This window comes from Pelecanus crispus, chromosome 5 (genome assembly GCF_030463565.1).
Source record: "Pelecanus crispus isolate bPelCri1 chromosome 5, bPelCri1.pri, whole genome shotgun sequence".
Lineage (NCBI taxonomy): Eukaryota > Metazoa > Chordata > Aves > Pelecaniformes > Pelecanidae > Pelecanus > Pelecanus crispus.
Window position 1 is genome coordinate 60125976 of NC_134647.1, and position 17976 is coordinate 60143951.

General features: G+C 48.9%; 1 protein-coding gene across 1 annotated transcript in view; it reads left to right on the forward strand.

Annotated features, from left to right (window-relative positions):
• Positions 1 to 16731, forward strand: part of LOC142593565 (uncharacterized) — a 55128-nt gene extending 38397 nt beyond the window's left edge. Inside the window, 7 exon segments of the mRNA XM_075711214.1 lie at positions 3440 to 3475; positions 4847 to 4895; positions 5056 to 5245; positions 14773 to 15112; positions 15114 to 15233; positions 15432 to 16169; positions 16660 to 16731. Of these exon segments, the coding sequence (XP_075567329.1) occupies positions 3440 to 3475; positions 4847 to 4895; positions 5056 to 5245; positions 14773 to 15112; positions 15114 to 15233; positions 15432 to 16169; positions 16660 to 16731 (1545 nt within the window).
• Positions 16732 to 17976: the final 1245 nt, after the last annotated feature.

Here is a 17976-nt window from a genome sequence, read left to right on the forward strand (position 1 = left end):
TGTTAAGAAGTTTGTTTATACAGAGTGTTCATGTTTGATTGTATCTGTTTTCATGTTCTGATTAAATTTTCCTGCGTTCATTTGCCTTTCTGAACTGCAGACTCTTCATTGTGAGTCGGGGTTGTGTCTTCATTGCTGTGCATAGGGCACTTGCACACATGAGTGCTTTGAGAAGAGCATCTGGGGGTGTTCAGCAGAGATGTGGAATGGCAGGATCACAAGGGGAATGGTGGCCTCACACAGGGTTTTTTAGCTTAGGGGGCTGCCTCCACCCCACGTTACAGACAAGCGAGGCCTCCAGCATGTACGGGTGCCCCGTGCTGTGGGACGGGTAGCGTGCGGGGGGGGCTGCTCTCTCCTTGGAGATCCAGGCTTCTTGCTGGCCACACTTCAGGGCATTCTTGGGACTTTGAAATGTTGAAAATTGTTAAATCAGAACAATTCTAACTCATAAATCGTAGAATCATAGAATCCTGCGACCAATCGCCCCAGTGCCCTGAAGTCCCTCTTCATTGCCTTAGGACTTCTCTCTGTAATCTCATCACTGCCCACCTGTACAACCAGCAGCGGGTAATAATCGGAGGGCCTCACGAGGTCGGGGAGTTTCCTCGTAATGTCCCTAACCCGGGCCCCAGGGAGGCAGCAGACTTCCCTGTGGGATGGGTCCGGGCGGCAGATCGGGCCCTCAGTTGCCCGCCGGAGGGAATCGCCCACCACAATTACCCTCCTTTTTTTCTTAACAGGGGCAGTCGTAATCCGTGGGGTTGACTGACTGGCCCTCGGCAACCCCCTGGCTGGACCTTCCCCTTCACCTCCCTCCCGGCTTGCCTGGCCCTCAGCTTCCAGAGCCCCATATCTGTTGTGTAAGGGCAGCTGGGAAGGTGAGGGAGGCCGGGAGGGGATTCGCCTGCCTCCCCGGGCAGGGACCTGTTTCCATTCCCCCCGGTCTCTTGGATCCCCTCCTTCTGCTTGCCGGTCAGAGGGCAGGGGATCCTCCGCTGCTTGTGGGGCCTCCGCCTGCTGCCCTGGCCCCAGGGACGGTCGGGTGCAGCTCCACCGGTCTATCTCCCTCTCACACTCCCTGATGCTCCTCAGCCTTTCCACCTCCTCCTTCAGCTCTGCCGCCAGGCTGAGGAGATCATCTCCCTGGTCACAGAGAAGACATTTGCCGTCTCCGCTGCCCTGCGGTACAAGCGACAGGCTCAGGCACTCCCTGCAGCCGGCGACCTGGACGGCTGTGTGTTTGTGCGGGAGCTCCCTCTGGGTCGCCATATTCCTTCTTTGGAATGGACAGCTTTCATGGGCGGCTTTCAGGCAAGCGGTAACCATAGCTGCCAGGTATTCTCCTGGGAGGATGGTGACCACTGCCTGAGTTGCCCTTTGGAACTAGGAGCGGGGGCTCTCAGCCTTCCCTGCGCGCCCTGACCGTGCCAACTGCCGCACCAACTGCCGCGCCAACTGCCGCGCCACGCCCTGTTTGCCCCTCCTGTTTGCCGCGCTCCCTGGGGGCCGCTTTTATAGGTGCGGGGGTCTGGCCGCCATCACTCCTGGCCCCGCCCACGCTGCGTCAGAGCTGCTGCACGTCAGCAGCTCGCCCTTTCCCGCTCTTCCCCACTCTTCCCCGCTCTAGGCGAGGGGCTGGGCTGCCTGCCCTCGCCCTGCGCTTTTTGCCGCCTCAGCAAGGGTGCCCCGGCACAAGCGCCCGCTCCAGAGCCCTTCACCTCTGTGACCGCCCTTTTGCTTTTGCTGGTGTCAGTCAGGGGTAACTCCCTGGGCCCACGCAGTCTGTGCTGAAACTGCAGGAGGGGTGGTCAGTGTAAAGCTGTTTCAGCCCAGTGCCGGCTGTGGATCTCCACTGCCAGAGTCTCCCTTTCAGCTCTCCCACACCTCCAAGGGCTCCCTGAGACCCTGCCAGGCTGCGGCGTCCAGGGCTGGGTGCGCAGCAGCCTGGCAGGCGTTGCTCGGTGGGCCACGGGGTGCTCTACCCCTACACAGGGGGACAATGACTGTGTTTTCAGATCAGGAAAGGGAACTGAAATGAGCAGGATTTTGAGTGGATTGTTACTGTAAGTCACTTAAGATCAATGTACATGTGAAAGGAAATTCAAATGCGATCAAATAATTCATGTTTGTTCCCTCCTGTACTAAAGACGGTTGCATTTGTATTTTCAGTCCGGATACCAGGAAGTGCTTTGAAAGAGAAAAGTCAACAAAAAAGGCTAATAATAGCTTTACAGTCCTCAGCAGTTTAAATGAAAGCATTTCATCAAGTGATCCTGAGTGGTGCGGTTGAAATGTTTATTCTGTGCAAGATATGCAATATTTGCTTGAAAGAACATATCTGACCTTTGACCATTCAGCAATGGTCTTTTCCTTTCAACCAGGGAATGTCCATAAAATCGAAAGTGGCATATTCACTGGACCAAGACATTCTCAATGTTGTTCGATATAAAAAAAAAGTGCAGTAAATAGGTAATCGGTGTTTACATATTCTACAGTTGAATACACCTGGTAGGTGAAGTGTTCAGAATTTAAATTCATGCCAAGGACCTTCTCCAGTGGTCTGAGGAGGAGGAGGAGGACGAGGAGAAGGAGGAGGAGGATGATGAGGAGAAGGAGGTGGACGAGGAGAGGGAGGAGGAGGAGAGGGAGGAGGAGGTGGAGCAGGACGAGGAGGACAAGGAGAAGGAGGAGGAGGACGAGGAGAAGGAGGAGGACGAGGACGAGGAGAAGGAGGAGGACGATGAGGACGAGGAGGGCTCAGCAGAAGCACTTTTGAGAGGAAGCCCATCACTTGGCAGAGAGAGAGAGGTAGTGGGTGTCTTGGAGCATGGATGGTGCGCTTCTGGCGTCAGGGAGCAGAGGGAGATCAGTCCTGTTGGAGGGAGCCCAGACGCCCTGGGAGCTGCTGACGTGGACGTGGACGAGAGGAGCCACAGTCCCCTAGAGGTGAGTCCTGCGTGGGTCGGCCACTGCCCCCTGTGCCCATTTGAGTCCCCAGACTGATCCCTGTCAGAAGCAGAGGATGCACCACTTTGTCCCATTTCTTATACTCTCCTTAAGTATCTGCTGCTGGTAGCTGGGCTAAGGGATGAGAAATCCTTTTGGGTAGCAGCTTCTGCATTCTTTCCTCTTCCTGAAACCTCGTTCCAAGTATCTTTGCTCTGGCGCTAACGCTCGCAGCCCCTCAGTCAAGTATAAACACCTCCGGCCGTGCAGAGCAGCTCCCACTGCCCAGTGTGCCGCTCCTCAGCCTGGCGCTAGTGGCAGCGGGTGAGCCTCGGCAGCACCCGCTGGCTCTGACGCTCCAGGTCAACGGCAGCACTCGGCTTCTCTGGTTACTCTGGCAGCTGCCTGTAGGAAATCTGTTAGAGCGTCATCTCAGTAGCTCAAAGCTTAGCACGTTTTCTGTAAAGCTAATGTTTTTCTTGTTTCGTAGGATGTTGTAAACCCAGACGAGGTTGTCGTGTCCCCGGTACAGCTCCAGGATGGGGAAGAAACTCTCCTCTAAGCTTTTTCTGCAGCTCCTTCAGTGCTGTGTCCTGCAACAGTTACACAAATCACTGTGGATTTTTGCCAGTTGGGATGTTCACTCCTTTATTTTACTCCACGAGTACCACAACCATCTGTCACATTTTACTAGCGCAGCTTCTCCGTGTGCAGCAGACAAATGAAATAAGCCTGTACATGCCATCCCAGGAAACAGCACTCCTTCGTAGTTACGAAGACAATAATTGCAAGGATTGTTCCACAGCTGTCAAGCTTATTTTTCCCAAAACACGGAGAAATATTGGACTGGCTGAACCTCTGCTCCTCCCCCAGGCACCACTTGCTTGGTCTACTGTTCAGGCAATGTGTGGTCTGGTGGGAGGAAACAACCTGCTGTGCTCTCTCCTCTCCTACCACAACCTTAATTCTCTCTCTGGAAACTCTCTTCTCAGCCTGTCCTTTCTTCTTCTGGCTCCTTGACTGTCTGCAGCTGCTTGAGCTGCCTTGTGCACCTTCTGCTTTCCTCTGCAGCAGACCTGCCCCCTGAGTGAATCAAGTCCAGCGCTGAAGGACCGGAAGGGCAGAGTGGCAGTGGGGAGCAGCAAGGCCAGTGGAAGGGTTGTGGGAAACTGGACACAAGCTCCACTCTGCTGGCAGAGGCAGGCTGGACAAAGAGTGTCCTCCAGGCCTGTTTGTCTCCTGGAGTCTTCTCTGGCTGCTGTTCTAGAGATGGGGTCTAGTTGCACAGGCAGTTGCCCAACCAGGCAGCAAAAAGCAGTAATTCTGGAGTGCAGCAGTAGTGCAAGATGGTAAAATAAGTCAAAACCAATGGGAGATGATTTGGGGCGAGACAGCCTTTGCCCAGTTTGAGAAAGGGTAGCTTGGGAAAGACATTGCTCCTTGCTCCTTTCAGTGGTACAAAACTTCTCATTTTCTGAAGAATAGGAACCTGCCATGGTTGTACAAAACACCAGTGCAGCAGCACAGACTGCTGGGGGTGCCTGCCCAGGGACAGATCTGGCAGCACCGAATTCAATGAGGGCATTGCCGTTAAATTCCCAGGGGGCTGGAATTGACCCTGTGTTATTCCCCTGGTGTAATTACAGAATCCATGGGAAGCAATTACCCATTTTACATGAACAGCTGAGTATTCTTCTTCCTGTGTGTGCATATTTTACATAAGAAATTTACCACCTATTTCTGAATTTTTGTGTGTTGTTGTCAAGCTTATAGCTATTTCATACACACACCTCAGCTCCCTACTAGGCAGGTGAAGGAAGGAGGGAGAGTAGGCAGGGAAGGGAGAACTTGTCAGAGTTGAAATCTGGTCATGCATCAACATTTTTGCTTAAATTAGTTATGCCAGATGCCAGAACAGCAGCACTGGAAACATAGTCAGAGCACAGGTGTGTGATGAGAAGCAGCACAGCAAGTTTTCTTCTCATCACCATGCTGATGTCCCTTCATTGCTTGGGAGAGATAGCATCTTTAATAATAACCCTGTAAAACAGCCTTAACACTAATACAGTTCTCAATAAAACTAATGTTTTGATTATTTCTTAATAGCACCAGATGGAGCTTTCTTGGCAGAAGGAACAAGAACACTTGATGTGCAGAAGACAGCAGAACAAGTGGTACAAGAAGGGCAGATGGTAGGGGAGAGACAAGCACTTGAGAAGGAAGATTTTGTTGCTGAGGGAGGAGATGCTTGCACCGAAGAGTCAGGAGAAGAAATGGCATGGGTGGGATGCTGGATGTGGGGGGGAACATTGTCACCGAGGACAAGGAAAAGGCTGAAGTACTTAACGCCTTCTTTGCCTCTGTGTTCAACAGCCAGACCGGTCATCCCCAGGGTACTCAGGCCCTTGAGCACGAGGATAGGGATGGGGACCAGAATGGAGCCCACATAGTCCAGGAGGAAGCAGTTAATGACCTGCTACGCCACCTGGACGCTCACAAGTCTATGGGGCCGGATGGGATCCACCCGAGAGTACTGAGGGAGCTGGCGGAGGAGCTCGCCAAGCCACTCTCCATCACCTATCAGCAGTCCTGGTTAACAGGGGAGGTCCCTGATGACTGGAGGCTTGCCAATGTGATGCCCATCTACAAGAAGGGCCGGAAGGAGGACCCGGGGAACTACAGGCCTGTCAGCCTGACCTCGGTGCCGGGGAAGATTATGGAGAGGTTCATCTTGAGCGAACTCCACAGGCAAGTACAGGTCAACCAGGGGATCAGACCCAGCCAGCATGGGTTCACAAAAGGCAGGTCCTGCTTGACCAACCTGATCTCCTTCTATGACCTGGTGACCCGCCTGGTAGATGATGGAAAGGCTGTGGATGTCATCTACCTGGACTTTAGCAAAGCTTTTGACACCGTCTCGCATAATATCCTCCTCGGGAAGCTGGCAGCTCACGGCTTGGACAGGCATACTCTTCGCTGGGTAAAGAACTGGTTGGGTGGCCGAGCCCAGAGAGTTGTGGTAAATGGTGTTAAGTCCAGTTGGCAGCCGGTCACGAGCGGTGTTCCCCAGGGCTCTGTTTTAGGGCCAGTCTTGTTCAATATCTTTATCAATGATCAGGATGAGGGGATCGAGTGTGCCCTCAGTAAGTTTGCAGACGACACCAAATTGGGTGGGAGTGTCGATCTGCTCGAGGGTAGGATGGCCCTGCAGAGGGACCTGGACAGGCTGGATCGATGGGCCGTGGCCAACTGTATGAGGTTCAACAAGGCCAAGTGCCGGGTCCTGCACTTCGGTCACAACAACCCCATGCAACGCTACAAGCTTGGGGAGGAGTGGTTGGAAAGCTGCCTGGCCAAAAAGGATCTGGGGGTGTTGGTAGATAGCTGGCTGAACATGAGCCAGCAGTGTGCCCAGGTGACCAAGAAGGCCAACAGCATCCTGGCTTGTATCAGGAATGCTGTGGCCAGCAGGAGCAGGGAGGTGATCGTCCCCCTGTACTCGGCGCTGGTGAGGCCGCACCTGGAATACTGTGTCCAGTTTTGGGCCCCTCACTACAAGAAAGACATTGAGGTGCTGGAGCGTGTTCAGAGACGGGCAACAAGGCTGGTGAAGGGTCTGGAGAACAAGTCTTATGAGGAGCGGCTGAGGGAACTGGGGTTGTTTAGCCTGGAGAAGAGGAGGCTGAGGGGAGACCTTATCGCTCTCTACAACTACCTGAAAGGAGGTTGTAGTGAGGTGGGTGTTGGTCTCTTCTCCGAAGTAGTTAGCGATAGGACGAGAGGAAATGGGCTCAAGCTGCGCCAGGGGAGGTTTAGGCTGGAAATTAGGAAAAATTTCTTTACGGAAAGGGTGGTCAAGCATTGGAACAGGCTGCCCAGAGAGGTGGTGGAGTCACCATCCCTGGAAGTGTTCAAAAAACAGGTAGATGTGGCACTTTGGGACATGGTTTAGTCTATTCTACCCTTGATTGGTTTAGGTGGGCTTGGTAGTGTAGGTTAATGGTTGGACTGGATGATCTTAAAGGTCTTTTCCAACCTAGACGATTCTATGATTCTATGATTCTATGATTGCAGTGATCAAAAAGAATCTTAATTTTTATTTCCTTGTGATAATCAGAAATAGCTTGTGATTCATGAATAATCAGTACAATTAAGCATTCTTTTCTGCATTCTCTTGTTAGTGTATGGCATTACAAAGTGTTTTGGTGGCTTTAATCAGCTGCTTTTCAAGCTCTAGCAGTGCGTGATGATCAAGTGAAAGTGTGTGGATGCATAGGTGTGCATAGGTGGAAAGGAACAGGTAACGGTAAGGGCCTTTCATGGCTACCTATGCATTAAGGCCTTTGTTAAGGGCCACCCTTTTTCACCTTTTTTTGTACTGGGATGCAGTACTGCTGCATGCACCAAAACTCACTAGTTCAATACAGATTTTTCTGTGATGAGGAGAAAAGACTGTTGGGAAGCCACCAAATCTTGAAATATGGCTCTTTAACATCAGCAACTAATAGTGTAAAACAGCTAGCCATCTAGGCAGGGGCTCCCTACTGATCAGCTGGCAGGCACTGCTAATGTTTTTCAGTATGTGTTTGCCATGGCTTGCTTTGTTCTCCTTTACTGCAGCAGCTCAGGACATATGCGTTTAAATCATTTACATTCTCTGTGGTTTTAAATAAGACAGGTTTAATCTTCTTTCTTAGCAGCCTGATTTGCTGCTTCTGTCTTTTACGTCAGCACACTAATAGAGTGTTCATCAGTTATGACTTGCATCTCATTTGGCAATCAGCAGTAGGCCATGGGGGTGTGGTGCTGAGCAGCCTTGCCTCCGTGGAAATGAGGGAAGCTGTTTTCAAAGGGGCTTCTTGAGAATCTCACAACTTGGAGTCACTTTTCTCTTTGGCCCACATGAGCTGTGGCCTCTTAACATTTTCTCCATGACTTTTGGTGAGAGGAGGCAGAGAAGCTGGCTTTACTGAATTTTCCCTGTTGTGTTTGCTGAGGAGGTAAGAAAGAGACGGATAATACTCTAATTTGACATTGGGTATTTTAGTGTGAGGAGTGGTTACCCAAATACTGGATGGGGGCCTCGAGGGGTTTTTAGAAGTCTAAATATGTAAATACAGTAAATAATGGAAGAGGCATGGATTAGGAGCTAGGGATACTGGTGGAAAAGCCTTTTTTGTGACCGCTGGTTCTATTGTGAACGCATGTGTTCTGTGCTCTGAGCTGTTTGCTCCCCATATGTGTAAATGACTGTCAACAAGAGGAGCAGTGCTTCCAACATTTATCTTCTTGGGGCAGGAAGCCTGAAGGAGTTCTGCAGTCCTTATTTAGTGCTAGTAAGTGGTAGACTGTAACACTAGATAAGGATGTTTCAAGGTTACCTCTAGCTTTGGGTGACATTTCAGATCACTGGGATTTTGGATTTCTAGGGACTTTCATTTAAGTTTGAAAGTCAGGATGATCTTTTTGTTCTGGCTGTAGTGATTAATCTTCAAAAAGGTTTCTGCGCTCAGGGTGGTAGAAGCATTCAGAAACCCGTTGGTATCTACTCCTTTGCGCTTGCACAGAATGTGTTTACAAACAGTAAACAGCGGAACCCGAACTGGTGCAGGGCATTTCCTTCTGCATGAATAGGAAGTTTGTTGTGGGAAGGGTTTGTCATCTTCCAAATGTCTATTTACTGTTTACCTGATGGCATTGGAGTCCTCATCTAGTTTTATCCAGGTTTGGTTTTAATCCTTTAAAGGAAATGATAACTTTTTTTGCATTGTTTTTATTAACCACTCTAGGCCTTGATACATTGAACACAAAATGCCTGTGATTTTTTTATTCCTGTTTCCTATTTGTTGCTTTTTGATATTTTCCCCTTTGTAATGAAATCTTCTACTTTTTTTTTCACCACTGAACAGAAGAGGTGGAGAGAAGGGGTAAAAAAGATGTGGGCTTTTCCCAACCGAGATGTAATAATAAATTTATGAAAAACAATAATTCACTGGTAATTTTGAGGACAAGAAGAGCTTTCTGTTTGAATGAAGGCTGCTTGCTCTCTGAAAATAGTCTGTGTGGAAACACTTCAAGCAACTTTAGTAGCAACTACTAGTTCTATTTTTTAGGAGATTATTAAAGTGCCTAATAGGTCTCAACAGTGGAATATTTTTCTGGATATTCATTATTACAAAGATTTTTCTTTAATTTAACTCCATTGCTTTTAGTTTTGCCTTTTTGCACATCCTGAAGCAGTTCTTTTCCCTTCTTTATGTTTACATTTACAAATTCTCCAAGACAGCGTATCCCCTGCCTGAGTCATCATGTTGCCAAATCCTACGTAGTTTTTCTCTTATAACTGAATCCATATACCTCTTTAATACCCACCTCTTTTCCACTCAACCTGGATTGCCGCTTCCCTAATATATCTAGTTGTGACAGATCTAGACATTAATATATTGCCTCAGGGCAAACCTTATAAATGCTTTCCTGGGACCTTCCCTGCCTGACTTGCATGGTTCCTTGCAGAGATCTTAGAGCTTCACCCAGGTGAAATGTGACAGCAAGGAGTGAAGCCATCACTGCCATTTAGGACCTATGGTACCAGCAAAAAGGTGTTCATGCTGAGCAAGTGCCTTTTGTTCTGTAGACTGAAATGGTCTTTTAAAAATTTTCTCACGTTTCTATTCAGAGCTGTGTGGGTGCAGGGTACTGATGGGGTAGGAAGGATGGGTGTAAGCATGAAGTAGGAGGAACCACAGGAGGAAGAAGTAAAAATAAAAACAAAAGTAAAAAAAGAGGAAAAGTAACAGAGACAAGGGTGAGTAGAAAGACAGAATCAATAGTGAAGAGAAAAGCAATCTCATAGGAGAAAGGTGAGGGAGCACAGGGTTATGCATTGGCAAGAGAGAGGCGGGGATTTCGGAAGAGTGCAAGGCTGTGGCAGGGAAGACAGTGTTAAGTCTTCTCACTGCAAGCCAGTGGGAACAACACCTCTCCCACTCCTGGACCTTTCAGTGCCCTGACTGACTCTGAAGCGGCAGTCAGATTAAATCCCATACACACAGCTACATGTATAAAAAACCAGTCTCATAAGAATTTATAGCCATTTTTCTTAAAAAATTGTTGGAGGGAACATTCTGCCACATGGAAGTACACGTGATTTCAATACATGATGCCCAGGAGTGACAGCGATCCATAGAAGACCTGTACAAATGCTTTGAAGCAAGACAGTATTTCTGTGGGTTAAGAGGGCAATTTGGATGAGACTAGTGGCCAGCTCGGTCAGTCTTACTGTGCTTATTTTTATGCAAGTGGTTTTCTTCTAGCAGACCTCCTAGTAACTTCAGAAATTCCTGACAGATCAGCCCAGAGGCACACCTCTCACAGTAGTCTGCCTCTCACAGTGGCAATAGAAGATGCTGTTCATGAACACAGGAGGCTCTGTTTTCTGAATTTCATTCATTTCGTAGCTCTCTCACACTCCAATCTGTTGTATAGTAGCTGTTAGAAAAAAATGCATGCCTAGTCCTTTAGTATCCATTTATGGATCTGATGTGCATGAGTTGGTCTAGTCTGGTTTTGAATCTGCTGATACTGCCAGCCCCTGTCACAGCAGGTTCACTGCTTCTGTCCTGTTCGCTCTTTATGAAGCCCAAAATTTTGGGTACCTTTATTACATGCTGTACTGCAGAGTGGCCCAAAGTCAGCCATTTCCTTAGTGTCGGAGCATTAGCTTTTTACTCATGGCTCCTTATTTTTATTTTCAGAGAAATCAAAATAAGGTGTTGCTTGAAAGTCAAGATACCATACCATGTAACACCTCTTTATCTAGGCTGTGAGTCATGATTTAGCCAGAAACATGTGAAGTGGTTTGTTGTGGCAATTGGTTTCAGTCTCTGTATTTTTGTAATAGAAGGCCAAGTCAGGATTCAGATCTTTTTTTTCTCTCTGGCTGAAACCCTGCTCCTCTACTCTCAAACAAAATACTTTGTCTAAATAAAACAGCATAGGCAGATTCTGTGGAGATCATTGGTGAAGATACTGAAAAGTGTCCGTGTTCTCACTGAGCCTTGGCGTAGAATTTGTCTGTAGACATCTAGAAACTGGAACTTGGAACAAGTGTCTCTGCAGCACTTGCACTGCATAGATGAAGCTGACCAGTGTACTGCTTCATGTCACATACAGTGATAAGATCTAGAAATGTTGTGATTGTCTCCTTTATGATCTGAAAGTTATGCTTAAGTATCGAGTACAAGCAATTGACTGAGTTACCCCCTCTTAGTCAAAGACTTGATTGTTCCAAGCTGCAGAGGAGGAGTCTGAAACACATGGCCACTGGCACCATCCAAGCAGCAACCAGAATTAATCAAGTCTCACACTGACAGTCATGACATAAACAAAAGTGGACAGCTGTTTCAGAGATGTACCTGAAGGTCTGTGGTTCCTAATGGGCACAGCATACTGGCAGTAGAGGCCATCTGGCTGTAAAACCAAGTGCGAGATTTGACTTTATGCTGTCAATCCATACCCATGGCAAACTAGCAAGCTCTTTATGTAAAAGACTAAGCCAATAAATGCCACAGAAAAGGAAGGATATAGAAAACTGATAGAACTTGAAGGGAGAAGCCTGGGTTACCAGAGGGAAGAGCTCTCAGAGGAGGTGCTGAAGGGATCACACTGTGGACGTAGCTGGAATACTGCTCATAAAGAGGTTGTTTAGTATTACTAGCTTGAAAGCCATTCACGTAATCATCCATCATGTCATAAAGCAAAAATGGAATTGATAGCACAATCGTAACAATAATGTCAAATGTATGACTTGACTGTGAAGCATCACAATCATTGCATTTACAGAGTAGAAAATACTTCCTCACTTACTTGTAGATAAGCACGGGTCTTCAGTCACTTAATTTGGGGAACTGGGGAATCATCAGGACTATAGTTGGGAGCTTAACATAGAATTTTTTTTAAAAGTATTCCTAGAACAATGAAAATATTAAGTCTATAAAACAGTGTTGTTGCTTGTATGTTGAACCCCCCTCAGACTGACTGACAAAAGCAATCTCACTGTTTTGTGAAAATGTTGTGGAATATTGCCGCTTTATGTTTCAGTAGATGGTCTTGCATGAATTTTCCTTGGGTTTTTAATGGTTGTCTCCATTTGGTTTTAATCTACTTAAAAAAATTATTGCTGGTGAAGATTTACATGGCTCCAATCGGCTCTGTCCTAACATTTCAAATTTTAAACCAGGCTGAGATAGCTGGATGACTTCTACTCCCCTTCTGGCTTTTAACAGTTTCTCTTTCTTGCTTCCTCTTTTTGTAACTTTGTGATAGTTTTTGAAGATTGCAAACCAGTCCAGGAGGAAATAGCAAAGGCAATTGGAAATGATCATCACGTGAGTTCTTATTAATCTGAAGTCTTTTTATAGAAGTGTTTGCCCTTTCCCTTTCCTTTCTAGGCTATCAAACCCTCCTTGTGCTCTTTTCTTTCCTAACTTGTATAAAATTGGGTGATGACTGGCTGGCTTCTGTAGTCATGTATAATTAATGCTTTTTTGGCAGTTATAAGGCCCTAGATAAAGAATCCAGGCCATGAAAAAAATGGCTTCCAGTCAAGAAAATAGCTGTGGAAATCAGGAATCCATTGAGTTTCCCTTTGCTTCCAGGTAGCGAATAGCGGTAGGTTTGCTTCCTGGAATCTCCTAGTTGTTAACTTCTCAGGTTCGCATGGTGCTTCATTTTGAATACTTTAATTCTGAAACAACTTCACAGTTGCTGTTACCATTCCTGCCCAATGCAAGACCTCACTTTACAGAAGGGAATACTTTGTAAGCAGCAGCCAGAGTAAATTAACTCCTCTCTCTGCTAATGAAGCAGGTAAACATGTAGACTATACCACGCACAACACCCCATTTGGTTTCTTTCAGACAAAGTGAACAAAGCATCTATTTTACAGGGACTGGCAAAATCCATTCCATTAGACTCAGACCAATATTAGCAGCTGGACAGTTCAGACACTGTACTTTTGTGGAGACAGTAATATTTAATTCTGAGTTGGCATGACAGTTTGGGATGTTTTATTTCATTTTGTACCAAAACTTCCATTAGAGGTTTTTTAAATGATTACATGTTCCTGATTTTGATAGTGGGCCTGAGCTCTCCCAGATTCAGGAGGTAGGACTTTCAGTGTGAGTGCTGTAAAAATAGGATAGTGATTGATAACTGATTAATATGTATGTATAAAATGAGAAAAATTTTAAAATATAAGAAGGGACAGAAAGCTAGTTGTAAACGTAAGCAACAAACGTGGTGCAAGATATGTCTTGGATGAAGGCATGATTTCTCATATTGCAAAAGGTAGAGCTTTTAATTTTCAAGTCTGGTCTACTGTTCAGGCAATGTGTGGTCTGGTGGGAGGAAACAACCTGCTGTGCTCTCTCCTCTCCTACCACAACCTTAATTCTCTCTCTGGAAACTCTCTTCTCAGCCTGTCCTTTCTTCTTCTGGCTCCTTGACTGTCTGCAGCTGCTTGAGCTGCCTTGTGCACCTTCTGCTTTCCTCTGCAGCAGACCTGCCCCGTGACAAGTCCAGTGCTGAAGGACTGGAAGGGCAGAGTGGCAGTGGGGAGCAGCGAGGAGGAGGAGGACGAGGAGAAGGAGCAGCTGCTGCTGGCTGGTGGGAGGGAGGGCTGAGGGTATGCTGTATATATTTCTGTAGGTATGTATTTTGTTAAGAAGTTAAGTTATTTAATGTTATTTAATATATGTTAAGAAGTTTGTTAAGAAGAAGTTTGTTAAGAAGAAGTTTGTTAAGAAGAAGTTTGTTTATACAGAGTGTTCATGTTTGATTGTATCTGTTTTCATGTTCTGATTAAATTTTCCTGCGTTCATTTGCCTTTCTGAACTGCAGACTCTTCATTGTGAGTCGGGGTTGTGTCTTCATTGCTGTGCATAGGGCACTTGCACACATGAGTGCTTTGAGAAGAGCATCTGGGGGTGTTCAGCAGAGATGTGGAATGGCAGGATCACAAGGGGAATGGTGGCCTCACACAGGGTTTTTTAGCTTGGGGGGCTGCCTCCACCCCACGTTACAGACAAGCGAGGCCTCCAGCGTGTACGGGTGCCCCGTGCTGTGGGACAGGTAGCATGCGGGGGGGCTGCTCTCTCCTTGGAGATCCAGGCTTCTTGCTGGCCACACTTCAGGGCATTCTTGGGACTTTGAAATGTTGAAAATTGTTAAATCAGAACAATTCTAACTCATAAATCATAGAATCATAGAATCGTTTAGGTTGGAAAAGATCTTTAAGATCATCCAGTCCAACCATTAACCTACACTACCAAGTCCACACTAAACCAATCAAGGGTAGACTAGACTAAACCAGGTCCCAAAGTGCCCATAAGCACTCGACCTTGTCATCACCGCTGTCAGGCTCTATACAGTCAAAACACTCCCTAACATACAGAGCCACCCCACCACCTCTCCTTCCTTGCCTCTCCCTTCTGAAGAGCTTATAGCCCTCCAGTGCAGCACTCCAGTCATGAGAGTCGTCCCACCACGTTTCTGTGATGGCGACTATGTCATAGCCATCCTGCTGCACACGGGCTTCCAGCTCCTCCTGTTTGTTGCCCATGCTACGTGCATTGGTGTAGATGCACTTGAGCTGGGCTATTGATTTCGCCCCCAATGTTGCCATGCTGCCCCTGGGCTCCTCACTAGCGGGCCCGTTTATATCCCCTTCCCCCCTTCAAACCTAGTTCAAAGCCCTCTCAATGAGTCCCGCCAACTCATGGGCGAGAATCCTTTTCCCCTTTGGAGACAGCCGATCTCCATCAGCCGCCAGCAGGATGCTGTAGGAGCAAGAACATCTGAGACAGGCGAGGCATCAGAGGTAGAAGGGAGCTCTCTCCTGAGCGCAGAGGATGCAGTGGAGGAGTCTGTGGAGCCTGGCAAGGGTCCCGTGTTGCAAGTAACACCTGAATTAGAGGCACTGGTGGATGCTGGAGGGGATTCCATAAGTGAAGGGTCATCTCAGTTGGAGGACACCACAACAGAAGAGGAGGAGGAGGGGGACGAGGAGGAGGAGGGGGACGAGGAGGAGGAGGGGGACGAGGAGGAGGAGGGCTCAGCAGAAGCACTTTTGAGTGGAAGCCCATCCCTTGGCAGCAAAGCAGAGACAGAGTGCAATGGAAGAAAAACCTGATGGAGCGGTGATGGGAGAATCTGCGGAGATAGCCAGAGCGGAGTCAGGAGGTGGAGAGGAGTTCACGGGTGGAGCAGCAGGTCCAAGGGAGCTGGCGGCTGGGATGGAGGGATCTCTGGAGTGTGCTGAAGAGAGAGGGAAGGAGAGGTCTCCTGGTGAGGGGGTGGTGCCTGCCCCAGGGCTGAGTGTGAGCAGGGCGGGGGAGGCAGGGGTGGTGGCTGGTGCTGTGGCGGGCAGTCAGGCAGGGCCAGGGGCTCTGGATGAGGGAGCAGCAGGGGAGGCGACGGGGGAGGCAGCGGGGCAGGAGGTGGTGGTGGCTGGGGATGGTGGGATGGGCGACGGGGCAGTGGCACAGGAGGGGGTGACAGGACCAGCGTTGGGGGGACAGAGCGGGATGGGGGCAGCAGCATCAGAGGGGGTGTCAGCCGAGGGAAGGGGGGCAGCCAGCGAGTCTGGGATGGACAGGGAAGGGGTGGCTGATGGAGCTGTGGCCTGTGGGCAAGGGGTGAACCAGGAGGCAGTGCTGGGGTGCGAGGGAAGGGGGCCAGAGCTGGCGGGGGCCGAGGGCCAGGACGAGGTGGAGTGGGAGTGGGACACAGCGCGTCTCGAGTCCCCATGGCATGGAGAACCATGTGGAGCGATGTTCCTTGAGGAGCAGCCAATTGCAGAAACCTCCCAGAGCACCCCTGCGCATGAGGATGGGGGACCGGAGCCAAGGGGGAGAGGGTCCACAGGAGGTGAGGGGCTGTGCCTGGGCACCCTGCCACAGCTGGCACCTCCCGGGACTGGGGCAGTGGAGGGCAAGGACGGGCTGCCGGAGGGGACAGAGCAGGCAGGAGTGAAAGCTGAGGGGGAACAGCCAGGCCTCTGTGAAAACACGAGAGAGAGAGAGGTAGTGGGTGTCTTGGAGCATGGATGGTGCGCTTCTGGCGTCAGGGAGCAGAGGGAGATCAGTCCTGTTGGAGGGAGCCCAGATGCCCTGGGAGCTGCTGACGTGGACGTGGACGAGAGGAGCCACAGTCCCCTAGAGGTGAGTCCTGCGTGGGTCGGCCACTGCCCCCTGTGCCCATTTGAGTCCCCAGACTGATCCCTGTCAGAAGCAGAGGATGCACCACTTTGTCCCATTTCTTATACTCTCCTTAAGTATCTGCTGCTGGTAGCTGGGCTAAGGGATGAGAAATCCTTTTGGGTAGCAGCTTCTGCATTCTTTCCTCTTCCTGAAACCTCGTTCCAAGTATCTTTGCTCTGGCGCTAACGCTCGCAGCCCCTCAGTCAAGTATAAACACCTCCGGCCGTGCAGAGCAGCTCCCACTGCCCAGTGTGCCGCTCCTCAGCCTGGCGCTAGTGGCAGCGGGTGAGCCTCGGCAGCACCCGCTGGCTCTGACGCTCCAGGTCAACGGCAGCACTCGGCTTCTCTGGTTACTCTGGCAGCTGCCTGTAGGAAATCTGTTAGAGCGTCATCTCAGTAGCTCAAAGCTTAGCACGTTTTCTGTAAAGCTAATGTTTTTCTTGTTTCGTAGGATGTTGTAAACCCAGACGAGGTTGTCGTGTCCCCGGTACAGCTCCAGGATGGGGAAGAAACTCTCCTCTAAGCTTTTTCTGCAGCTCCTTCAGTGCTGTGTCCTGCAACAGTTACACAAATCACTGTGGATTTTTGCCAGTTGGGATGTTCGCTCCTTTATTTTACTCCACGAGTACCACAACCATCTGTCACATTTTACTAGCGCAGCTTCTCCGTGTGCAGCAGACAAATGAAATAAGCCTGTACATGCCATCCCAGGAAACAGCACTCCTTCGTAGTTACGAAGACAATAATTGCAAGGATTGTTCCACAGCTGTCAAGCTTATTTTTCCCAAAACACGGAGAAATATTGGACTGGCTGAACCTCTGCTCCTCCCCCAGGCACCACTTGCTTGGTCTACTGTTCAGGCAATGTGTGGTCTGGTGGGAGGAAACAACCTGCTGTGCTCTCTCCTCTCCTACCACAACCTTAATTCTCTCTCTGGAAACTCTCTTCTCAGCCTGTCCTTTCTTCTTCTGGCTCCTTGACTGTCTGCAGCTGCTTGAGCTGCCTTGTGCACCTTCTGCTTTCCTCTGCAGCAGACCTGCCCCGTGAGTGAATCAAGTCCAGCGCTGAAGGACCGGAAGGGCAGAGTGGCAGTGGGGAGCAGCGAGGAGGAGGAGGACGAGGAGAAGGAGCAGCTTCTGCTGGCTGGTGGGAGGGAGGGCTGAGGGTATGCTGTATATATTTTTGTAGGTATATATTTTTGTAGGTATATATTTTGTTAAGAAGTTATTTAATGTTATTTAATATATGTTAAGAAGTTAAGTTATTTTGTTAAGAAGTTTGTTAAGAAGTTTGTTTATACAGAGTGTTCATGTTTGATTGTATCTGTTTTCATGTTCTGATTAAATTTTCCTGCGTTCATTTGCCTTTCTGAACTGCAGACTCTTCATTGTGAGTCGGGGTTGTGTCTTCATTGCTGTGCATAGGGCACTTGCACACATGAGTGCTTTGAGAAGAGCATCTGGGGGTGTTCAGCAGAGATGTGGAATGGCAGGATCACAAGGGGAATGGTGGCCTCACACAGGGTTTTTTAGCTTGGGGGGCTGCCTCCACCCCACGTTACAGACAAGCGAGGCCTCCAGCGTGCACGGGTGCCCCGTGCTGCGGGACAGGTAGCATGCGGGGGGGCTGCTCTCTCCTTGGAGATCCAGGCTTCTTGCTGGCCACACTTCAGGGCATTCTTGGGACTTTGAAATGTTGAAAATTGTTAAATCAGAACAATTCTAACTCATAAATCGTAGAATCATAGAATCCTGCGACCAATCGCCC